General features: G+C 40.7%; 1 protein-coding gene across 5 annotated transcripts in view; it reads right to left on the minus strand.

The window, feature by feature from the left end:
* Focad (focadhesin) overlaps positions 1–25,038 on the minus strand; it is a 295,918-nt gene extending 270,880 nt beyond the window's left edge. For 2 of the 5 annotated variants that reach the window (XM_034503043.2, XM_076934683.1), the window contains exons 1-2: positions 905–1,045; positions 659–730 (exon numbers count right to left, since the gene is read on the minus strand). In XM_034503043.2, coding sequence (XP_034358934.1) covers positions 659–686 — 28 coding nt within the window. In that variant the 5' untranslated portion in view covers positions 687–730; positions 905–1,045. Of the gene's footprint in view, positions 1–658; positions 731–904; positions 1,046–24,619; positions 24,739–24,965 lie in introns of those variants that run through there. The other 3 variants (XM_076934681.1, XM_076934682.1, XM_034503044.2) reach the window with 3 other exon arrangements.
* Between the last annotated feature and the right edge of the window lie 1,368 nt (positions 25,039–26,406).

Genomic DNA, 26,406 nt, shown 5'->3' on the forward strand with positions numbered 1-26,406 from the left:
GGGGCTCGAAATCTGCCCATTCCTAGGGAATTTGATTTGAACTTGTCGCCCACGTGGACTATCCTTTATATGCTCCCACTACTTAAGACTAAATTCCTTTCACAGCACAAAGCCTTTCCCAACTGGCGACATCGAACACTAATTTCCTTTCTTCTTTATTACTGCCTTTGGTCTGACTCACACCATCCCAGGTTTATTTACCACAAATCATTTTCTGTAAGGGGCCAGACATTAATTACTCAAATATGTCATTGTCAGACAAAAGCAACTGTAGACAATATTTAAGAAACTATCAACTTTAAAAAAAGAAAAAGAAAAGAAAGAAACTATCAAAGGCTGGAGGGATGGCTCAGCCATTAGGAGCATGCATCCTGTTTTTACAAAGGACCTGAATTCAGTTCCCAGAACCAAAGTTGGGTGACTCAACACTGCCAGTCACTCCAGCTCCAGGAGATCAGACACCTTTTTCTGGTCTCTGCAGTACCCACACATCCCCATACACAGATGGGCACACATACACACAATTAAAAATAAAATCAATCTTAAAAAAAGAACTAGTTTGGCTACATTGTGGTATCATCTTATGTTAAAAGGCAGGTGTTAAGTGAGCCACAGTTTGCTAACTACTAGTATACATAACATGTTTCAATTAACTCACCAATTTTCTTGACTGCTGAAATTAACATCCAAATTTGGCTCCACGCCAAGTGAATTATCTACCTCTTATTGTCTATAAAATGAAAAGGAATTCTTTAGCAAAGAAAGTAAAGGTTTTTACAACTATCAAGAATTTTTTACATTTCTATATACGGGCTGCAAAAGGAAGTAACATGCAATAGTTTCAAAGACAGGCAAAGGATGTTTTACATTACTCCTTTTAATAAGAGGTAATATAAAAACAAACCTTGGGCAAAAGTATAGCTCTAAAGTAACAGGTAATTCAGCAAGGGTGTCAGCTAATGGCATCCAAGCACAGTTTCCTGATGATCTAGTATTACTCCGCAGAAGATAGACTTGGTGTCCAGAGAAGCAGATGGCAATTGACATGACAACTGACTTCACAGATATCAGCACAAACACAACTGAAGAAGAAAATGTGAGCTAAGCACTCAGATGCAGGAGCAGAAGATAAGTTAGACCATTGGGTCCAAGTCGAGCCACCAAAAAGAATGACTGTCATTAGGAAGTAGGTCACTGTAAATAGAATGGAGTCTTAGTCAAAATTACCAAAATACAGATGTCAAACACCTCAGCTTTGAAATTTTTCAACATGATGCTATATAGAGACTAAGTACATTTTTAAATTCATGGTAACTTTGTCTTTCCTAGCAAAATGGCCATTAGGCATTCTGAAAACTATCATCCAATCTGCACTATGGTTCAATATCAAACTTGATCAGCCATGCTAAGGCTACAAACTGCAAGCATCTTTCATTTGCTGAAGACTTCAAGGTTAACCACAACCACTTGGCTTTGCAAGATATAAAAACAAATTCTCCTAGGGAATTTCAAAAAAAGAAGAATGCATGTGGTTGCTCCAACATTGTGTAGCATGTATCCGTTATATTTAATATCCACTTCCTTTGGGCATTTGATACATTAAAGAAAATAATTATATACTGCTTCCTATCATGACATTATTACTAAAAGGAAGTCAGTCACAATATAATCCATAAATCACATACTACAAAGAGTGTCTGATTTTAAAAGATTTATCACCAATTCACCAATCTGTCATGCTTTTTTTTTTTTTTTGACCATCTAAATCTAACTCAGAAAGAGAATTTTTAATGAGGTCTTTTAACTCTCCATGAAGGATTTGTTTAATATAAGCAATTATCATATTATTTGCTAAGGTATTCAGCCCTGTACATATATTTCCAGGAAAATAAATCAATCAGCTGCACTCTACAATAAAGGAGAAGCACACAGATGAAACACTGAGCTTTTCACCTTCCCTCTCAGCTTCTCCAGGACTGGAAAATACACACCATATATCACACAAAAATACTTCTGTCAAACTTCAAATAAAAGGTACAATCTCAAGATAAATGAGAAAAAGCTACCAATTATATTCAAAAAGTGCTATGGAAACCCAGCAGAGGGAGTAGTTAATTATATTGGGAACTGGGAGAATGGAGGAGTTGTGAGGTCAGAGGATCATAAAGACAGACATATGACCAAGTGTTCTTGACTATAATACCTCTAGGCAGAAAAGATTCAATTTTGGGTAGAAATTGAGCTAAACAAAGTACCTTGTTAAAGCTATTTTCCACAAGTAATGTGGTCAACAAATTGATAAATCAGCTAACCACATTAACCAGACTTTGTTTCACAGACTCAACATCCAGGACTTCTTTTCCAAAGAACATTTTATTAGCTACTGCATTTTATTAGTATCAGTTAGGACACTTACTTAGTTTCTTTTATCACAAGTTTAGCTAGGGACACCTGCACCTGGGGGGGATTGAAAACATAAGATATTCCACCTCACCTTTAGGGAGTATGTTCCAACATCCTGATGGAGGCCAGAAATTGAACACAATGCCAAATCCTATATACAAGCACTGTGATACTGTGATTCCATCTGATGACTGAGAGATAGCATACGGATAAAGGGCAGGTAGAATATATAGTGTGGACCCACTGGAGGATTTATGTGCCAGGCAGGACAGACTAGGCTGGCTGATTTCACCATGCTGTGCAGAAAGGGGTATAGTTTAAAACTTACATTTATTTCTGGAGTTTTCTATTTAGTATTTTCAGACCACAGCTGACTAAGAGCTGAAAGCACAGCAAATGAAACCACAGATTCCAAGAGGGAACTGCTGTATTGGGGCAATCAGTTTCTCTTTTACTGCGTTTGTTTGGATGAAGAGCTGGTGAACACTATCAATGCATTTTAACTGGGCTTGTGTGCTTGGTGGTAGAGCACTTGCCCAATGTGCATCTGGCCCTCGGTTCCAACCTCACTGCTGAAAAAAAATCATCAAGACTATCCTAGGTGAGTGGCTGCCCTTTGAAACTGGAGTGGAGTGGCCGGGAAGTGTGTACTTCTCAAAGACTTACCCTGCTCACCAATACTTGTATATTCCTGGGATTCTGCCTACAACCAAGTATTTCAATTCATCTCCCTAAGGGCTGGCAGCAGGCCTTGCTCCAGTCCCAGTACTAAATTCTGACAGCTATTAGAAGCTTGAACTTAGCCTCAGTTCTTCTTTCAAAGCCATGCACATTCCCAAGTTAATGGGACAAGACATTTAAAAACCTAAGTATGGTTCCTATAGGGAGAAAGCTCATGGGGACGTCAATGGAATGTTTCTACCTTTAAGAGCAAGCTCAACAAGACAGTAACTTTCAATCACTGTGCCTCTTAAAGAGAATCTCAAAGTATGTGAGCTAACAAAAGTAAAATACATATATTTGGAGACCAGGTCTTTTATAGCCCAGCCTGGCCTTGGACTTGCTAGGAAGCCAAGGATGACCTTGATCTTCTGATCTCCTACCTCCACCTCCCAAGTCACCACCAAAACCAGTTGTATGTGGTATCAGAAATCAAGCCGAAAGTTTCAGGAATTCTAGGTGAGTAGTCTACTGACCGAGCTTTATCTCCAGCCCTGGAAAATACTTTGTCAGTAATTTCAAACTCAAGATAAAGCAGAGGACCAAGTAGTGTCACGAAGCCCTTTGCTCAATACAGTAATTAGAAAACACAGGAATTGTATTTGGTATGGGGGGCGGGGGCAACAAAACAAAAACACCAGCCGTCTCAATCTCGACTCTTTGCTTCTCTACAGTTGGACTGTAATCTGACTAGTTTCATTTTTCCCTAGTGTGGATCTGGGAGGTTAGAGTCAGAGTGATTGGAGCCTGCTTGCTCCACACCATTTACATGAAAGCTTTGGGAACAATCCAGGTGAAGTTATACACATGAGAGCAATAACCTGCGATACTGTTGTTAAAAACAGCATTGAAGAGGTAGGCATGTGGTGCACTCCTATAGCCCAGTTCTTAGGAAGAGGTTAGAATATGAAGAGTTCAAGGCCAGCCTCCAGTACATAGTGAGTTTGAGGCCAACCTGAGCTAAATTCTATCAAAGACAGGAAGGAATATAGTAAGCCCCAGCTACTCCAGAAGCTGAAGCAGGACTGAGTTCAGTGCTGCCCACCTTGGGAATATGATAAAAACCTGCCATCCTACTGCCTCCTCCACCCGTCACTCCCAGAAAAGGTTAAAGTAAACTGTCAAGGAGAAACCCACCAACGTGGCAAAGTTCTGGTGAGAAGAGAACTGTCATGAACTTCCAGTGAGCATTCATTCCAGTGGGCTATCTGTAGTAACCACTGTGCTAGTCAGCCTTAAATAACGCTGCCTATATGCTTCAAGGACTGAATAAAGCAGCGATATGAGTTGACTGCGATGACTCCTTGGTTGCAACTCCCTAAGTGTATCAAACTACAATCAAAGCTATCTTTACAGTTTAGTTCCTTCTAAGTTATCCCCACAGATTTTTAAATGAAAATCTAAAATAAGATCAAAGTCAGGAAATTGGAACTCTTTGCCGCTGGGAGAACAAATCAACTGAAATAAGAAACAAACCCAACTGAATGATGCCCGGACCTGTTACAGTACTTTCTCCAGTCTTGAATTTTAAAGTACCATATGTGCACACTTACATTCGAAATGTTTAAGAGGATACAAATTTAAAAAAATAGTTGTTTCTTAAAATCTCAGGTCTTATTTACCCAAGGAATAAAAGTAGCCAATCTAAGTCCTCAAAGAAAGCCTATTTTTCCAAATGGTAAATAGTTTGCTGTAACAAAAAATGATTATTAGTCAGTATAAAACATTTTTAAACATGTTTATGCTCACACAAAAGAACCATTACAACTTGAGAGGTTAAGGCAGGAGGAAGGCAGGAGGATCCTAAGTTCAAGGCCAGCTTGCCTGGGTTACACAGTGAGATCCAGTCTCAAAACCAACATAGTAATAATAGGAGGCTATAGAGATGGCTCAGAAATTAAGAACACTTGTTGCTCTTGCAGAAGACTAGAGTTCAATTCATAGAACCACATCCAGCTCACAACCACCTATAACCCTAGCTCCATGGAATCTGATACTCTCTGCTGGTTCATGCAAGCACCTACACACACCTGCACAGACACAGACATGCACACACACACACACACACACACACACACAGGACATTTACAAGTAGTCATTCAACTATCAATGCACTTTTACATTGATTCCCACAAAGATCTGAGGTAAATATTCATTACGGATGGGAGGGGGCTGTAGATTTAGAGGCTGGTGAGATGGCTCAGCAGTGAAGAGTACATACTGTGCTCTTGCAGAGGACCCAAGTTTGATTCCCAGTATCCACATCCAACATCTTACAACCTCACAGAGTTCCAGGCCAGGGTAGATAACTACACTCAAGTGGGCATACACACACAGAGACACAGACACTGTACATACTTAAGTAAATCAAAAAGAAAAGAAACTGAAGAATCAAAAAGACAGTAACCTTCCTGAGGTAGTGTAATAAACACAATAAGAGGCAAGTAAACTCCAACCCAACTAGTCTGGTTTCAATATGCACATTAAAATGCCTAGAAACTAAATTTGGGTGAAGCTTTTGTGGGGATGTGATCATTTCCATTTTCTAATTTTTTTCCACAAGAAAATACATTTTTGTGGTAGGGGGAGGTGTTTGTTTCCTTAGAGAGAGTTTCACTGTTTCCAAGTCTAGCCTGGAACTTCTGAACTCAAGAGACTCTCCTGTCTCAGCATCCAGAGTAGGTGAGACCATTGACCTGCACCGGTGCACCCACAGTCCCTCTTCTTATCTTAACCAAGTTATCAATACAAACTTCTTCATTCCGACCTTAATATATTCTTTAGAAATAAGGAATATAGCTGGGTATAGTGAAGCACACTCTTAATTTGACCACTCAGGAGGCAAAGAAAAACAGATCTCTGGGAGTTGAAGGCCAGCCTGGTCTGCATAGTGAGTTCTAGGACAGAAAAAGCTACATAGTGAGATCTTGTTTTGAAGAGGGGAAAATGAATACGAACACGGTGGTACACACCTGTAACCCCTTAGCTACACTTAGTAAGCACTTAGGAGGTAGAGGTGGAAGAGCAGGGGCTCAAGGTCTTCCTCGGCTACGCTGTGAGTTCAAGGCCAGCCTGGTGCACTTAGTGAGTTCCAGGCTAGACAACCCAACACAATGAGACCCTGTCTCAGAGAAGAGAGATGGGTGAATGAGAAAGAATGATGTTCTGAAACCTAAATCACTTCAAGTATTGGAATCTATCATTAAAGGATTCATAAAGTGTGAGCAGCAAAAACAGAGAAAAATTAATGATGGGAGACTTTACTCACTGTTTCTACCTATGCTTATGCATAAGTCATATCGAAAATGGGCCAGTCTAATTTTACCAAATAGATTTAATTGACTTTAGGCCATTTTAGAACTTAACTCATTTTCAAAGAGAAACACAACCAGCAGAATTTTTCAGTCTCTTGGTTATTTCTCACATCAAAATATGGCTTTACTCTTGGAAAGAATCCTGTAGACCAATTACAAGTTTAATGGCAATATTTTTCTTGATTGCTACAAAGTGACCAATCAACCTCATTTGTTATTTCTCATAAAATTAAATTACTAAATTCATGCAGAATAGGAAAGTTATAGCTTAGTGGTTTTAACTGGCAAACTTAGTTGACTAAAAGCAGACCAAATCAAAAGCAGAATTTTATAGTAAATTTCTCTATTGTTAACATGATCAATGTATCCCGAAATGGACCCAGAGAATATCCAACAAGTGCAGCACAAAGTACCAATAATCACAAAGGGAAGAGATCATAGACAGAACTATCTTGCAAGGCTGGAAAAAATGGCGTAGGGTATGAACACCTGTTTGTCCCAGCACCTACATCAGACGGCTCACAACCATCTATAACTCCAGCTCAAAACTGCTCAGTAGGCTCCTGCTGCACTTTAAAATAAAACTCAACTCCTGACCACAACCCAAAGGCCTAATGTAATCCAGTCTCCTCAGAGTACTTCAGCTTTACTGAACTTCAACTTGCTCTGCTCCTCGGACACTCCCGTCTGAGACTAAACCCCTCATTCCCAAGTGTTCTTGCCCATGTTGTTCAATCAGCTGATTCATCTTCTCCTTTCCATCCCCCTGAGCCTTTCTCCCCTGCTATAGCACCTCAACCTCAAGAAAGTCCCTGCTGTAGTTTTAGATCATGTGAGTTTAAAGTTAACTATGGTTTGAATGGGAATCGAATCTTAGGCTCTTTTTAACTATGGGAGTGTGTGTGTGTGTGTGTGTGTGTGTGTGTGTGTGTGTGTGTGTGTGTCTGTGTGTGTGTCTGTGTGTGTGTGTGTGTGTGTGTGATGTACTTGTTTGTTTGGGTTGTTGTTGTTGCTGTTGCTGTTATCAGGTTTGTTTAGGGTTTTTTGTTCTTCTGGAGACAAGTTCTCACTATGAAGCCTTGGCTGGTGTGGAACTCAGTATGTAGACCAGTTTGGCCAACCCCTTACAGAGACACACCTGTCTCTGCCTTTGCTGTACTGAGACTGAAGGTACACACCACCACACCCAGTCCATTTTCTTTCATAAGAGCATTCTCACTGAAATAGGTGAGAGCAACCATTCACCTAAATACTGACTCAGACGATACCACACTGAGATAGTTTTACTTCCACTAATGAATGCTGGCTGACAGGTAACCACGCCATGTGATAGTTCAAAACACAGCTCAATTGAACAGAGAAAGTGCACAGATTAGTTTGGGTACAGAAACCCAGGGTATGAAATAACAGTGGAATGTTCAGAAAGAAACAAATGTCCAAAAGCACAATGATGTAGAGGAAGCTACTGCATGTTCTTTCTCAATTTCTGCAGCTACCTCAGGTCTTAACCTACAACCTGACACTATATTCCAGGCAAGGAGAATATGTGTACATGGTGTAGAGGAGACAAACTGGAGAGGTAGGCTCAGTCTCTAACATCCCTTCCAGCTTCGCAAGACATGGAGGACTTGGAATTGAGAAGGGTCCATTTCCCTCTGGGTAGCAGCTGCATGTGCTCAGCCCCTGGATGCCAATTAGAAAATGGATCAAGTAGGAAGAGTTCTCCCCAAAGCTACTGAATAATTATCCTGGACTTCTGAGTCTCTGGAGTTTCTGTGTCTTATTCATCACTGCAGAGCTATTCATATCAGCAGCTAATAAATGTCTGTTGAATACCATGTTTAATACAGTAACTAATATAAAATAAGGTCAAAAATATCAGAATCAGGCACAGCTAATTATAACAAAATGTAAAATAAGAGCACAAAATGAAAGCACAAAGTGAAATATATGAGAATTTACATCTTTTAATATTTATTATTTCTCTTATGTATATATGCATAAATGTGTACATAGGTGTGTAAGGAGGCCAAAAATAAAAGGCAACAGGTGTCCTCCTCCATCACTCTCCACTTGTTTCTCTGAGGCAGTTTCTCCTTGAACCCAGGGCTCAAGTCTTGCTAGTCTAGAACCTAACAAAGCCCAGCTCCCCTGCTCAGTGTTGGGATTCTGGATGCTGTGGAATCCATAATCCAGAGCAAGCACTCTTAGCCAGGGAGCCCCCTCTTCAGTTCTAACAATTTACCCCTTTCTCACTAATTAAGACTCAAAATCAAATTGATAGGAAACAGAGTAAAACAATACATTTTCAAATAACTGTATTTCTACATTATGTAGTACACTGAATTCAGCTGCCAACACATTTAAGGTTGATAAATAGTTTATTACACCTTACTCGAAGCTTTTCTTTTAATTAAGCAGGTAACTTTTGTACAGGTTGTACAAGGTGAACTTTAGTCAAATCCAAAGTCCAAATGAGCAAAATTTTGAGATTTTATTAAATACATTGTTTTTCATTTGAGTGTACTCTTTAAATTAAAAATTCAAACCACATGCAAAAGCTTGCACGCTTCCTCCACTCTTTGCAGCTGAACCTGATCAAGATGGAAGAGGAGCCTTCTACGTGAATGCATCCTAAGTTTTACATGAATGCTGCAGTTGACAGCTATCGTTTTTCACAGCCAAGCTCTTAATCTGCTCTACACCACAGCCCTTCAAGAGCACAGAGCAGTTCTCGCTGTATTTCCCGCTGGGGTAAAAGGTATTTTAAACATACAATTACCCAAAGCAGTAACACTTAACTAATCTTTTCTAAAACAGCTAGCATTTTTCCTGGCCAGATTTGTTGGTAGGATTCTTGATAACCTGATACTAACTAAACCTTCTGAATCATTCTGGGCAGGAAATCCTGAGTAAATAGTTCTGCATTAACAGAGATAACCAGCAACATCAAGAATTGGAAGAGGACCCTGGAAGGAAATGCTCAAATCCAACTTGTAAAGGGCAGGCTGCTGAATGCCTTTGGGTGAAGTTATTTAGGTTCGCTTGTGGTAATTTAGGGTTTTGCTTAGTGTTTTGTGTTTGCCTATCGGTCTGGCACTGGGGTGAACCTAAGGTCTCCAGCATGCTAAGCATGTGTTCCACAATTCACATCACCAATCTTCGCATTCCTAAGAGTGGGCCTGCTCTGTAAAGTGGTCCTGTGTAGCTTCCAGAGAGATGCACCTGTGTGGTAAGAGATGAAAAGGACACCACCACCACCACCCACCCTTTCCCCTAGCCAGCCAGATTAGCTGAACTAGCCCTGGTGACAGAGATCAGGTAGATTGCCCTCACATCCTCAGATTCTCAGATAAATATATAGTTTATCTTTATGGGGTCTGGAATGCCTCACTCAGGATTTTTTTCTAGTTCCATCCATTTGCCTGTAAATTTTATGATGTTGTTTTTTTTTTTTTTAACAGCTGAGTAATACTTCATTGTGTAAATGTACCACCTTTTCTTCATAAATTCTTCAGTTGAGAGATATCTGGGTTGTTTCCAGTTTCCAGTTATTATGAATAATAGAGTTTGCAGATAGACTGGGGGCAGATGGGGATGACAACAGGAGGGATCAGTTGTGGGAGACAGCATAGGAGCGATGACTAGAATTGGAAGGAATTGAGGGGTGATGTAGAAACCTAGTGGGAACTTCCTGGAATCCATGAGGGTGACCCTAGTAAAGACTCCTCGTAATTGAGTAAGGGTGATCCTAGGGAGGACTTCTAGTAATAAAGAATAAAGAGCTTGAACTGGCCACCTTCTGTAACCAGGCAAGGCTTCCAGCAGAGAAACTGGGACACCAATCCAGCCACAAAACCATCCACCTACAACCTGTCCAGCCTGTAAGAAAGTACTGGCACAATAGTGGCTCAGAGCTTGTGAGAGTGGCCAACCAATGACTGGTCTAACTTGAGGAACATGTCTGACAGACACTGCCTGGATGGCCAGAAAATGGAAGCTGGATAACCCAGATACTTAGGGTAGAAACAAACAAACAAAAAAACAAACAAACAAAGGAGTATAGCAGATTCCTAATTCTGCTACACTCATAGACATCACCATCAGAGAAGCTTCCTTCAGCAGCCAATGGGAGCAGATGCAGAAATACATAGCCAAACATTAGGGGGAGCTCAGGGAACCCCAAGGAAGGGGGGGGGCAGATATAGGAGCCAGTGGAGTAGAGGACAACAGAAGAACAAAGCACACAGAATCAACTCTGTGGACTCATAGGAGCTCACAGAGACTGAGGCTACAATCACAGAGCCTACATGGGTCTGCTCCAGATCCTCTGCATATTGAGGTTGTTTAGGTTGGGGTTTTGTGGGACTCCTAACAGTGGGGGGGGGGGTGTCTGTCACTCTTTTGCTTCTCTTTGGAGCCCTACTTTCCTCCTGCTGGGTTGCCTTGTCCAGCTTTCATATAAGGGTTTCTTCCTTGTCTTGTTGCATCTTGTTATACTGTATTCAGTTGACATCCCTAGGAGACCTGCTCTTTTCTGAAGAGGAATGAAGGAGCAGTGGATCTGGGGGAGCGAGGGGACTGGCTAGGAACTAGGAGCAGTGGATGGAAGGGACGCTATAGTTGGGATGTACTGTATAAAAGAATAAATAAGCATTTGATGAAAGTTCAGAATAGTCAAAAACCTAAACCTCTCCATGAGAGTAAGCACTCTCCTAGCTGCTCTGAAGGGCTGAGTTTGGTGTCCTCATTAATCTGCTATAATCATGGAGCAGCAAATTCTTGAGTTCTACTCACCTCCCATTTCAAAAGTGAAGCAGGAATATTAAAAGCCCAAGAACTGTTGAGGGTTTTTTGTCTTTTACAGTCTATTGTAATGCTAAGTGCGGCCCCCAAGACCTAGAGTCTGTGCCTAGCCCCTGTGATCCTGTCCCCATGTTATTTCTGATTGGTAAATAAAGATGCCAATAGCCATAACTGCCAATAACTGGGCAAAAGAGATATAGGTAGAGTTTAGGTTCCAGGGCTTGGGAAAGAGGAAGACCATGGGGATGAAAAAGAGAGTGCAGGAGGAGAAGGAGAAGCAGCTTTGGGTTAAGAGTCAAGAACGCTTGGCCAACAGGGCTGCCCAATTGGAGCTAAGAACAGCCCTGATGAAACATAGTAAGTAATAACTCAGGACTATGGCTAGGAAAGTAGATTCTAACAACATGGAGGGTAGGCAGCTGCCCAGCTCTTGTGTTGTTTAAGGCATATTGTAAATATAAAGGCTGAATGTCTTTTTTATCCTGGAACTCAATGAACAATACCAGGTAGAAGCCCTGGGCCCAGGATTTAAATAATTTCCACAATAAATAACAAGGAAGTTTAGTACAAAAGCATTTGCTAATTAGGAGCAGGAGATCTCTAGGACGCACATGGTAGGAGAAGAGAAACAACTCCTGACAGAGGTCCTCAGACATGCATGTTCTCCACATGCACAGTAGTACCACAAGCATATCTTCCCCAAAACCCTGCAACCCCCAGGAAATAAAGATGTGTAAATTTATGGGGGGGGGGGCTAGTTTTTAAGATAGGTCTATATAGTCTTTTGAGGTTTGTTTTTGTTTTTCAGACAGGGTCTAAGTACCCTTGGATGGCCTGGAACTCAGAGAACCAACTGCCTGTTTTCCAAGTGCTGGAATTAGTGGTATATGCTATCACAACTGGTTGAATAAATGTAGTATTTTAAAGGAAAACAAAAACAAAGAAAAGAAGACTTGCAAGGCTGGGGAGGTGACTCAGTGAGTAAAACACTTGCCATCCAACCTAATAACTTGAGTTATCCAAGAACCCAGGGAAAAGCTGGATGCAAAGGGCCAGAGAGACAGCTCGGTGCTTCAGAGATCAGATGGTCCATGTTGGGAAGCTTACAACTACCTGTAACTCCAGCTCCAAGGGATCTGACTCCGTCTTCTGGACTCCTCTGGCATCTGCACTCATGCACATACCCCAAAACAGGCACACACATATACACATACTTTTAAATAATAGAAAGAACTCTTTTAGAAAGAGACAAAGAAAGAAAGAAAGAAAGAAAGAAAGAAAGAAAGAAAGAAAGAGCAGAGAGCAAGAAAGAGAAAGAAAGAAAGAAAGAAAGAAAGAAAGAAAGAAAGAAAGAAAGAAAGAAAGAAAGGGAACGAGAGAAAGAGAGGGAAAGAGAGAGAGAGAAAAGAGAAAGAAAAGGAAAAGGAGAGAAGGGCAGGGCAGGGCAGGGCAGGGCAGGGCAGGGCAGGACAGGACAGGACAGGACAAGACAGGACAGGACAAAGCAAGGCAAAGCTAGACAGAAAAGTTCAAGCATCTAATCCCAGAGTATTACTACCCAAAAACTGAGAACAGGAGACAGGACATTACTCAACACAGAGACCAACTAGCCTAGGATCCACAACAGACAACAGGGAGAGAGAGTCTCTCTCAAACAAGATAGAAGACACCCAAGTTGTCCCTGACACACAACACATATATACATACATGTGAAAGAAATACTTACAACAGACTAAAACAGAGAAAAGGACAAAGTAAATATGCTAAGTACATAAACAGGTTATTTCTGAATAAGAGGATGATGGGGGGTTACATTCTATTACATTTGTCATTATATTTACTATGTTAATTTTCTTCCAATAGGCATACATTATTTTCTTTAATTAAAATAGTTATTCATTATATTCAAATAAAAGCATACGATAAATTATTTTACTCTCAATAAAAATCAGTGATCTTATTTTCTCCCTGGAAGCCATGGTCTTCTCTCATCTACCTAACAGGCAGTTTCATCATAGCACCAAGGCTAAAAACAAGTCTCATTTGATCCAATTATACCATTTATTAAGTACTATTTAATGGGAAAGTCACACCTTTGAGTTATTAGAAGCTATAATAGTCTTGCAGAATTCCAAACAAGTAATCTAATGGAATTACATTTGGTTCTAAACTGTTTGTCAGAAGATTAATCATGTGCCTCTGGGAAAAAAAAATTAAGTGTTCCTTCAGTGTGTTCAACATCCTCTATTTGTTTTAATCAGTGGAGGGTACAAAGTTGGTAAACTTCAGCACAAAGATGGCATTTGTATTAATTCTCCAATAAACATACAACATATCTATAAAGTCAAAGTTTTTTTTTCCATCGGTAGGCAAGAATTAGGAAATTCTTCACATATTTTAGCATCTGTCAAAGAATAATGGTCTTTGTGGGCTGGACAGGTGGCTCAGTGGTTAGAGTGTATACCGCTCTTTACAGGACCCAAGTTTAGTTCTCAGCACCCATATCAGGCAGCTCACAGCCATGTGTGACTTCAGCTCTAAGAAGACTTAACTCCCGCAGCCTCAGTAGCCACCCACATACCCATGCATGCACTTGCACACACTGCACACACACACACACACACACACACACATATACTCACTGACACACACACAGAAAAACACACACAATTAAAAATAAAAATCTTTTTTAAAGAAAGGGAAGGTCCTTCTAATATGGTGACAGATGGACAGGTACTTGAAAGAAGTAATGAGCATTTCTAAGAGAAAAACCAGAGGGCAATGGCCTGGAGGCAGAAGGATGCTTAGCAAATTTATAAAGATCTAAGACACCAGTGTTGTTAGAGCAAGACAAAGAAGGTAGGAAGTGAAACTGAATAAAGAAGTACCAGGTCACATTAGAACTTAGGAGGATTCTGCTGTGAGACATGTACATATCTGTAACCATGTCACACGACTGGAGTATTTTGGACAGGGACGTGTTTAACAGATTGCTTCTACAGTGTGTAGACCATTTAAAAAAAAAAAAAAAACAAGACGGAAGTGAGACCTCTGTTACAAGGGTACTGCAATAACACTAGGAGCCAGGCCAGTAGCTCACTGGCTGAGGAGTTGCCTACAATGCGTGAAGCCCTGGGTTCGAGCCCTAGCAATTTATAAAAATTGGAAATGGTGGTCCATTTTACCTGCAGAGGTAAAGGATTACAAGTTCAAGACTAGCATTAGTTATACACCAAGCTGCATGAACATACACACATACACACACACACACACACACACACACACACACGCACACACACCTAGAGAAAGAAGAAAATGGGCAAATGTATGATGGGTTATGGTAGGTAAATCCTAAAGCTAGCACCTAATTGACAAGATAATTTGGTGAAATTAAGTTTACCTACAGTATTCCTGATTCATGTTGCATTTGAAATGTTCCACAGTAAGATACTTTAAAGAACAAAGAAAATGAGCCTGGCATGGAGGTGCACAGGCCTCCACTGCTGGTGGAAGTGCAAACTTGTACAGTCACTATAGAAATCAACATCACAATCACAAAAGTGGGAATCAATCTACCTCAAGACCCAGCTATACCATTCTTGGGCATATACCCCAAGGACAATCTATCCTACCACAAGGACATTTGGAGTTTTTCTCATAATAGCCAATAAATGGAAACAACCTAGATGTCCCTCAGCCAAAGAATCAATTAAAAAAAAAAAAAAGTGGCACATTTACACAATAGAGTACTATCCAGCTGTTTAAAAAGTAACAAAATAACATTATAAGACTTCCTGGCAAATCCATCTAGGAAAAAAAAAAAAAAAAAAAGCATCCTGAGTGAAGTAACCCAGACCCAGAAAGACAAATCTGGTATGTATTCACTTAGATATGTATATTAGCTATTAAGTAAATAGTAATTGAGCTAAAACTCCACAGACCCATAAAAATTAGATAAAAAGGAGGACTCCATGGGGATGCACAGATCTCCCTGGGAAGGAGAAAGAGGATAGATTTTGCAGGTGGACTGGGAGGGCTAGTGGAGATAGAAGAGGGAGGGATCAGACAGGGATAGAGGGAAAATACTGGGAGAACCAGCTGGATTGGGGGGAAATTTGGGAAGTGATGTAGAAACCTATTTCCGTGAAAACTTCCTAGATCTACGAGGTAATCCTAGTGAAGACTCCTAGTAATAGAAGATACGGAGACTGAACTGGCCGTCCCTTGTGAGTTTTCACTGGTGGGACTGGGTTGCATTCAGTGGAGTCTTTGGCTGAGGGGGTCCTGTAGAGATCCCTAAATAACCAAGGTTGATACTAGGACAACACTGACAGCAAGGACTCCATTGCCAAGGACAGCATACACTTAGGTCATGAAATGAAGAAAGATCAAGCCTACATGGGGCTTTTAATATTAGGTTCTAGTCTCTTTGGTGCTACAAAGTGCTCTCTAGAAGCTACAGAAAGAAAAACCTGGACACTAACCCAGCCACAAATCCTTTGACCTACAATCTGTCCTGCCTGCAAGACATGCTGGGGAAATGTTGGCACAGAACTTGGGGGAATGGCCAACCAATGTCTGATTTAACTTGAGGTCTACTCCATGAGAGGGGGTCCCTGCCTGACACTGCCTGGATGGCCAGGAAACAGAGTCTGGATATTCCAGAAACCTAACATAGAACCAAATACATCTGACAAAATAAAAAAGGAGAAGCAGGGGAGGAGGAAGAAGAGGAGGAGGAAGAGGAGGGAGGAGGAGGAGAATTGATTCCTAAGGATAGCCTGCTATATGTGTAAATCGGTGCCTTGTCCAGCCATCATCAGAAAGGCTTCTTCCAGCAGCAAATGAGAGTGAATACAGAAATCCACAGCCAGACATTATGCAAAGAGTCTATCTTAGAGTCCATTGGATCCCTCACCTCAGAGCTGAGGGAATCTCTCGGAAGGAGCAGAAAGACTGTATGAGTCAGAGAGGATGGAGAACACCAAGAGAACATGGACTACTGAATCAACTAAGGAAGAAGCATATGGGCTCACAGAGATTGAAGCAGCAAGCACAAGGTGTACAGGGGTCTGCACAAGGTCCTCAGCATATATACTGTGGTTGTTAGCTTGAGGTTTTTGTGGGACTAACAGTGGGAGGTGTTGTGTCTCTGACTCCTGTGCCTGCTTCTCACTCTTTACTCCTGTTGGGTTGCCTTGTCCACCTTCTATGTGAGAGAGATTTGCCTTGTCCTATTGTATTTTCTTTTTGTCATTTATTTAAAAAAAAAAAAAAAAAAAAAAAAAAGGAGAAGAAAGAAAGGAAAGAAAATGGGTATAGTATGGTGGCACACCTTTGATCCCAGCACTTGGAAGGCAGTGAGTTCAAGGCTACCCTGTTCCAAACAGCTGAACCTATACAGTGAAATCCTACCTCAAAGAAAAAGGGCAGAGAGAACACAAGAAAGAAAAGAGAAAGGAGGGGAGGGGAGGGGAGGGGAGGGGAGGGGAGGGGAGGGGAGGGGAGGGGAGGGGAGGGGAGGGGAGGGGAGGGGAGGGGAGGGAAGGGAAGGGAAGGGAAGGGAAGGGAAGGGAAGGGAAGGGAAAGGAAAGGAAAGGAAAGGAAAGGAAAGGAAAGGAAAGGAAAGGAAAGGAAAGGAAAGGAAAGGAAAGGAAAGGAAAGGAAAGGAAAGGAAAGGAAAGGAAAGGAAAGGGGGCAGCAAGATGGATTAGCAGACAGAGGTGCTTACCACTAAGCCTGACAACCTGAGTTTAACGAAAGGAAGAATGCACATGGTGGAAGGAAAGAACAGCTCCCAAAACTTGTCCTCTAATGTCTACATTCATATTGTGATATGCATGTGCACCATACCACACACACAGACATGCACATACACACAAAAGCAAATAAATAAAAGTGGACTTTAAAAGACTAAAATGGGTAAAGTAAGCAACTAAAAATTAGATTTCAATATTCATTGTTTAAAAAAAAATTATAATCATGTATCACCCTTCTGTATGAATGAAGATATTGTTAATGGTATCAAACAAAAGCAAAATGAGGCACTGAAGAAATTTTATTCAGAATAAAATTTTATATATATATTCAGAATATAAATTATATATAAATTATATATATTATTCAGAATCATTCATTTTAAATGTTATACTTATTATCATAATCTCATGGTTCAAATTGATTTTATGATTATGCCATACATTAAATTTTAAAATACTTTTATTTTGAACAGAAAAACATCTCTCATCTGATATTTTCTAATTGTACATTTTGGTAGACAGATTTACAAGTTTAAAAAAGATTTGAAATTTTTTTACATTATACTGAAGCCCTTTCATATCAACCACTTGAGTTTTGCTTTTGCATTCTTTTGGTATTGGCTGGCTGATGGGTTGGTTGGTTGGCTGAGATAGTCTTGAGTAGCTCAGGCTACCCTGGATCTCTCAAGTAGCCTAGGATGATCTCGAACATTTGATCCTTGTGCCTCTATCTCCTGAGCTCTGGGACACTCCATATCCATTATGTCACAGGGGGGGGGGGGGGTAATAACCTAGGCTTCACACATGCCAGGCAAGAGCTCTAACTACTGAGCCACCACCTACCCATCAGCTTTGCTTTTCTGTTTTGACTTGGTTTGCTTTCTGTACTGCTGCAGAATCAAAGTGCTCTCCTACTGCGCCACAGCCCTGGCCTTCAGCTTTGCCATAAACATGATTGATGTAGAACATGAAGTGAAGCTTCTGCTCTGTGCCAAGAGCAAGAATTCAATGCACTGAAAGACCAGAATATTTTTCCTACAAAAGATAAACAGCCTTGGTGTAGAATCCTGCCTAGCAGACCTTAAAAAAATAATTTAAAAATTCAAATTAAAAAGTGGATTGCAAAGGTGTTTGCTATAGGAAGCCAAAAAATATCCTCACTTGACAGTTCAGTTAGTTCAAGGGGTTCTCCATAAAACATGGAAGAAAAACCTGCCTTCCAAAAGTTTCAATACCAATATCTACATATATCAGATCAAAGAATTCCTAGATGTTCGCCTTGTGCAGGCACTGGAGGAGACACTGTGAGACAGAAGCTCCTGCCCTGCTGGATTACAGTCATAGAAGACAAGAAGCAGGAAAAAAGTCACAAGAACCTGTGACTTGACTGCTACGCTTAATGCAACCAAGGACAAGAGAAGAGATGGCACTAGGTACAGTTTTTAGAGAATGGGCAAGAAAAGTCTCACTGACAGAGCTGAGACTTCTTCCAAGTCTTAAAGGAGGTAATGGGACAGATCACAGTCCTGTGACTTGAGACTTCAAGTCCTCCTGAAGAGAACACCAGGCAAGGAAAAACGGCAGAAAAAAAAAAAAAAAAAAAAAAAAAAAAAAAAAAAAAAAACACCATGGTGAGAATATGCTCACATGAATGAGGAACAAGCTTATTTGAAAATAATTGACTGAGGGAGAATTACAGTAAAGTGGCCAAAAATGGGTCAGATCATAGCATAGCCTTTTAAGCAGCTACAGACTCTGTCTATGGGGGCTGGAGGAGTGGCAAGACAAAAAAAATCCATTAGAGGATTTAAGGCAAAAGAAAGAAGAAATCCAACTCATACTTTTAAAAAAATTACTCTGGCTGTTATGCTGACAGTATTATAGGCAGAACGGACAAAAGAAATTAACAAGTAAGTTAATAAGGCATCACCTATAATCTCAACACTTGGGAAGCTAAAGTAGGAAAATGGTCATATTTAAGCCCAGCCTAGGGTATATAGAAAGAATTTGTATCAAAACACAAGAAATGTGAAAGCTATGGTTGGCTGAGAATGTAGCTCAGTGGTAGAATGCTTGCCTAACATTGGAGATGTCCTAGAAAAAAAGAGGGAATAGAAGGGAAGAGGGAAAGGAAGGAGAGGGGAAGAGAGTGGACCATGGTCTTAATGTCATTCATCCTAGCTATATACCTTCAAAGTGACTGCTACTTGAGCCATTTCAAAAACAAACTAATTCTCCATCTCTATACACTAAATTTGAAGACTGTTGGGATAAACTCTGTGTGTGTGTGTGTGTGTGTGTGTGTGTGTGTGTGTGTGTGTGTGTGTATACATATGACTACGTGTGGGAGATATGAACCTACTGTGTGACTGTAGGCAAATGTGTATGCAGGTGTATGTGCATACATGTACACATATGTGAAGGTCAGAGGTCCATGCTGGGCATCATCCTTGATTATTCTTTGCCTTGTTCTTTTAAGCAGGCTCTCACTCCAGAACTCATCAACTTGGCCCAAGATCACACCAGCGTTTATGTGGGTGCTGGAGATCCAAATTGATACCTTCAGGCTTGTGCAGCAAGCACTTCACAAGCTGAGCTAGCCCTTCAAACACTTTAAAGATGTCTTCCTCCCACTAAACCCTCTTCCCTCCTTCACAACAGTATGGACTCCAATATCAATCAGTAAATGTCCCTGCATTCTTGATTCTTCATAAGAAGTTCCCCTATTTCCACAACCTGCTGAAAACTAAGCAAGCATTCCATCTTTGGTGGCCCAAATCAGAAAAGAATGAACCTTCTGAACTTCAAGATCCAGGAAAAGTGCTTCCGAATCACTTACTGTCTTACGCCTGTTCCTCTGAGAGGATGATATCCAAGTATCTCTCATGTTATCTGACCACTACCCCTGGAGAGACAAAAACTTCAAAAACTAGGGCCACATGCCTACCGCTTCTCCACCTCCCCTCCCTAATTAGTTATCAGCTGTAACAATGTCCAGATAGGTGAGGCACACAACACACCATTCTTGTTGTTCCATCTCAGGTAAGCCCCACATCCCATCAGTACCCTAAAGGCTTAAATTATAATATCCTTACAATAAGGTTATATCTCAATAATCCATTGTAAACTGAAAATACCTTATGTTTAAAAGCCTTTAGTCCAGAGATGGAGAGATGGTTCAGTGGTCAGGAGCACTGGCTACTCTGCCAGAGGACCTGGGTTTAATTTCCAGCTCCAACATGGTAGCTACAACTGTCTGTAACTCCAGTTCCAGGGAATCAAGTGCTTTCTTCTAGCCTCCTTGGGCACTGCACATGTGTTGTGCAAAGTCATACAAGCAGATGAAACACCCATATACATAAAATTAAAAAAATCAAAGTTTTTAAGAATCCATTGTAAAAGTCTCTAATCCAGGCTCTGTGGTTAAGTTGTCTGCTCTTGCAGAGTACCTGAGTTTGGTTCCCAGCACCTATATCAGGTTACTCACATGTGCTCCATGGCTTACTCGTGTATTTACACACAAAGATGCAAGCACGCCATCTAAGACAAAAGTTCTACCTGGTTAAATGCTTCAAAACTCAAAATAATATAAAGCCTTTCCTTTATTTCCACTTACAGCATATAATAAAAACTGAAGCTTTAGTTATGTAGCCAACATGCTCCATGACTGTTAAACAGTAAAATTTAAAGTAAATCTTAAAAGCAAATGGGCCAAAGAGAAAAGTTTTTCTTTTTCTGTTTCTGGAGACAGAGTTTCCCTGATTATTACAAAGTGATCTTCCTGGAACTCACTATCTACACTGGTCTTGAACTCACAAAGATCTACCTGCCCCTACCTCCCAAATGAATAGGGTTCAAGAGAGAAAATAGGATACATCAGGATATGAAACTATAGCTATAACACTCACAATTATAACATTTATTCAACATGTTATCAGCCAAATTAGCAAGTAACTGCTCATCTGACTAAACAGAGACTGGAAGATACACTGTAGAACACTAAAAAGAAAATATTCAGTTTACATGCTTAAATGGAATGGTTCATTGGTCTCTAGGCAAGCAAAAAGATAAGTCACTTAAAAGATTTATAAATATATTAATTCAGGAGACAGTTGTAGGGGGATTTCACCCAGAGTTGTATAGACTTTAAAGTCAAAGATATGACAACCTTAAGATAGTCCTTGACTAAAATAGACTGATATATGTTTCTTTTCAGCTTCACAATAGTGCGAGAGCCATACACCTTCAGTAGAAAGTGTACCTCAAAATATGATGTTAATCTTTTCTTCATCAAGCAACATATGGAATATAAGATGAGAGGCTGGGCTTTTTGGGAAGCAGCAGCTTCCAGTCAGCCACTAGATCAAAAGGATAAATAGCCCATAGTGTAGAGTATACTGTTGCTAAACCACGATGATTAATAAACTAGGTATACTAAATGGATTATGTGTACGTGTGTGTACACAGATACACATGCATGCATATATATGGGTATGCAGGCATGTACGCTTCTGTATGAGTGTAGATAGAGGCCAAAGAGAACCTTGGCCTCCTCCCTCAGATATTCTATATCCTTTGTTTGAGACAGGGTTTTTCAGTGACCTAGAATTGGCCAAGTAGGCTAGGCAGGCTGGCAGACCACCAAGACTCAGTGATTTACTCGACTTCACCTTCTCTTAATTAGGATTATGACCACAGGCCACCACTCCCAAGTTCCTTTTAAACACAGGTTCTGCAGATCAAAGGGAGGTCCTCCAGAGGGCAACACACATCTACCAACACAGCACCTCTCCATCATTAAGTGAATTTTTTTACTCTTACTTTTTTTTTTGGCATGTGTGTTTATACACACACACATACACACACACACATACAGTGGCATATTTGTAGGTAAATATGTGGATATGGGTATATGTACATTGTGTGGACACCCAAAGTTAACATCAAGTGATCTCCTCAACTGTCCTCCATTTTATTTAAAAATTTAAAAAGCTTCTCAGTGAACCCATAGCTGGTCAATTCCAGCTATTATAGATATGTAGCTTACCCCAGGGACCTTCTAAGCTCTTGAATGCTGCCATTAAAAGCACCCATTTATTTACCATTTATATGGATGCTAAAAAAACCCAGTTATCATAGCAAGCACTCTACCCACTGAACCAGACAGGTTCTCATTATGTAACCCTAGCTGGCCTGGAGCTCACTTTGTAGACCAGGATGGCCTCAAACTCATAGAAAGCCATCTGTCTTTGCCACACAATTACACATGCTGCTCATTCTTCTTAAATGCATTCTTGATGTACAATATTATTGACTTACAGTAAGATTTCCAGACTATAACCTCTTCATAAGTTAAGGTGTCTGTATGATCAGAATACTCAGATGCCTAGAGAGACAACTCAACAGTTAGGAGAACGCAGTGCTCTTCTAGAGGATTCAAGTGTGGCTCCCAGCACTCACATCAGGTGGCTCAAAACTAACTCCAAGACCCAAGGGATCTGATGCCTCTGGCTTTCACAGGCATCCAGGCATCTGGACTCACGTAAATACATGTGATAACAATAATATTAATAATAATTATAGGATTCATAATAATAATAACAATAATAATGTATTTTTAAGTGTACAAGGTATTGATTTCAATTCCAGCAAGATATAAACCAGAAAGGATGGCACTGCCTTAATTTCAGCACTGTGTAGACTGAGGCAAGAAAATCAGAAGTTCAAGGTCATTCTCCTCTATACAAATAAACAAACAATAAAACAAACAAATGCATGCATACTCTGACTCTGACTGAATGAATGAAAATATAAATTAGCAAAGTGATTTAAAAAAACAAATGTCATTGTATTACTTTCAATGTGACTTGAAACGGATTAAAAAATCTTTTTTTTTACACACTTTAAAGTGTTTTAATCTAGTGTTTTAAATGAGTGACATCTACATTTTGAAAAAGTTCAAAATGATTTAAATAGAGGAGACGGACAAACAACACTTGTCCTATTAGCTTAGCAATTCTCATTTCCTGTGATGGAAATGGTACACACAAGCTCCACCCAATTTATTGCTATTTATAAGTCACAGATGTAAGGTATACTTCTAAGGCTAAGCTGTATTTTATCATATGAGAGAGCTCAAAATAGTATACTTACTCCTAAGAGGGACTGTAATAGATTTACACCCCTAATGTTAATTCAACTAACAGTTTATATGAACAATGTCAAGTATCACAAGGCTCAACATATCAGAATAATTACCTTTGAAATCATTTTATACTAGAAAAGGGTGATCTGTACTATGTGTAAATACCATTAATCAATTACCATATGAAAAAAAATCTATCACATCCATACAGGAGTCTCTTACCTTGAAGTAACAATTTATTTACTTTTGGATTATCAGGCCTCAATTAGAGACATCAAGCAATTAAAACCCACCAAATAGTAACATGCTACAATTTTTAATTATTTTTAATTTAAAAAGAAACAAAAAAACTAAGCAAGATATGGACAAGGAAGAAATAATAACAGTCCATTAGATTAACTTGATAAGTAAATAATGTGGTTGTTTTGGCTATCACTTATTACCAAAACAAGTCAAGAGCTTTGAAAACTGCATTCTTTGCCGAGTTGTCTCTCTGGAGTATCTTTATACATAACTAAAAGGTTCATTATTACACTTCAAAATTTAGATGAGTCATGGTGCTTTCTTTGCAGAAACGGGATGTCAATCAAAATTGTAACCATGCACTTGCTTGCCAGTCAAGTGTTTGTGAACAGAAACACTTGTCACTGAAGCATAAAATACACAATCATAAATGACGTCATGTGTTTTTGATTTAGTTGGTTCCCAGCTGGTAACACAGTTTAGTCAATCTGCTGTATGCCCATCTCTCCTTGAACATTCCAAAATTACAGAATATTTGTAATATCATCCCTTTACTTTTCCGATAGGAAGCCAATCTGCCCGTGGTCTTCAATGGCACTGTTACCGGGATTATCCTTCAGAGCCAAAGTGTTTAGGGTTTATCAGAAGGGGGGCGGGGGGGAACCTTTGAATGAAGTCCGAGAGAGCTCCATCTTTTGCATCTAAATCTAGATCCTGAAAATGAACCACAACCGAAAAAAAAAAAAAATCCATCTCAAATCTTGTCAACTCAAGACACTAGCACTGACATATTAAATGCAAGCAAAGGCAGGAAATATCCACCAAGGAACTCATTTTAAAAGTTTGCAATGAACGAGTCAATGACTGTATAAGGGAGAGGATTGTTTCACTGAATCCAAAACTACAAACAAGGGGTCAAGGCACCATGACTGAAACAAACTCGGATTAAACCTACAACTTGCAGGTGCCTGCCAACATCCACCTAGCTGCTGAACATTCAGAAGCCCCACATATAAACTCTTCAGAGCCAGAGATCTGAGTCAGAAAACAGGCTCTGCTCACCCAAGAGCCTTTGCATTAAAGTGGACAAAAAAAAAAAATGCATCTGAGTCCCGGGGAATAAACAGTTACCCCTAGACCGAACAGGAGGATAGCAGAATCCCTTGAGCTGCCCAAGACCAGTGATCGGGTTGGGGGGAGGGGAGGAAAGAGGGGGGAATAACTGCAACCTGAGGCAGGTAAGCTAGACAGATCATGCCAGCTCCTGTAGCTGCCAAGCCCCTCCACAGCCAGCCGGCCCTGGAGCCGCAGACCAGGGAACCGCTCAAGGCCAGATCCTCCAGGAGCCGGACATTTCGACGGGCCAGCAGAAGGGGCAGCAGATCAAATGTCCTGCCCGGGTCCCGCGCCGCCCCGGCCCTGCCGCCACTTGCTCCGCCGCCGGCCTGCATCCCAGCCCAAGTCCTCTAGCTTCGGTCGCCCTCGCCCCCGTGGCCGCGGCTGCACCCGGACCAGATGCGGTGACTGCCCACCCGGCAGCTGCTGGTGGACGACAAGCCACGCCGCATGGCTTACCTCACTTCTGCCACAGACGCAGCCCGCTCCCTTGCCTGACGTGGTCGGCGCACCGCCTCCATCAGTCGGGGGCGGGGCCTGCAGGAGACAGCCAATACAAAACCTACTTCAAGAACCAGTCCCGCCTCCTCGGCTTGGATGCCCGCCCCTCCCCTCGGGCGCATGCGTGACAAGGCCTTGGCAGCTCACTGCAGCTAGGTGCTGGAGTGAAACTGGAACACAGCCCGGGTCGTCGCAGTGGTGCAGGCTGAGCTTCAGCATCTCACTGACTCTGAGGGGGTGTGAAAGCAAAGGATCCTGTCTGGACATGCCACTGCACAGAGCCAGGGAGTCCTGTTGGCAGCTTTTGGAGATGCAGGACATATTCTTGATATTTGGAGATTTTGTAATCGTCATGGCTGGGGGGGGTGGGGGGGGTGGGAAGCGGAGTACTCATAATGGCAAGGGTTCAGAGCCAGCTTGCTTCCTGTAGCTACTGCTCAGTGACTTCATTTCTTCCTGCTGTGCCCATGCTTCTACTTGTATAGTCGTCAAGACCCAGGAATTTCTGCTAAGGGGGAATTTGATCTAAAGAGAGCTGGTTCAAAGAACTTTACCACGAGTGTAACTGTTAAATAACATTTATTATAGTCAAACATTTTCTTTAGTGAAATGGGGAGGAATGGTCCCACAGGGGAGGTCTGTGACACCTGGCACAACACAGCAGAAACGAAAACAACTGCGTTTATAAATAAATAAATAAATAAATAACTCTAAAAGAAATAGCAATCTATTACCTGGCTGTTTCTGAAAACCCATGCAATTTTAGAACCATTGGGAAGCTTTAAAAGAAGCCTGGGCACATCTCTAGAGATTCTAATTCTATGGTAGGGATTTAGCAAGCGGTTTTGTAAGTTAAATTTGCAAGGTCATTATAATATGCTAACAGGAAATTCTTGGTTTGCTATACTTTACCTCAGAACAGTAATTATATTCCACACACCACCTCTAGATCTTCCAATAACTTATAATGCATTCATTCTGTAAGAATTTATCTAAATTAATTTTGAACCTGCTCCTGTATTCAATCGCTTATATCCTTGGGGAGATGGAAGTTCTGTAAGATATATAATTACCTTTTCAGTATTATTAGTTTGATGATATTCCTATAAGTTTTCCAAATACACAAGTACAAATTTTAGGAACATTTTTTTCCTTTGTCTATTCTTGTATTTGGTTTTTGTTTGTTTGTTTTGGTTTTGTTTTTTTTTTTTTTTTTTTTTTTTTTTTTTTTTGGTTTTTGAGACAGGCTGTCATTTTGTAGTTCTGGCTGTCCTGGAATTCTCTTTGTGGACAAGGCTGGCCTCAAAATCACAGAGACCTCCCTGCCTCTGCCTCTGCCTCCCAGGTGCTAGAACTAAAGGCGTGGGCCACACTCCTGGCTTATTTCTTTGTTTCTTGA

Source organism: Arvicanthis niloticus, chromosome 5, assembly GCF_011762505.2.
Source record: "Arvicanthis niloticus isolate mArvNil1 chromosome 5, mArvNil1.pat.X, whole genome shotgun sequence".
NCBI lineage: Eukaryota > Metazoa > Chordata > Mammalia > Rodentia > Muridae > Arvicanthis > Arvicanthis niloticus.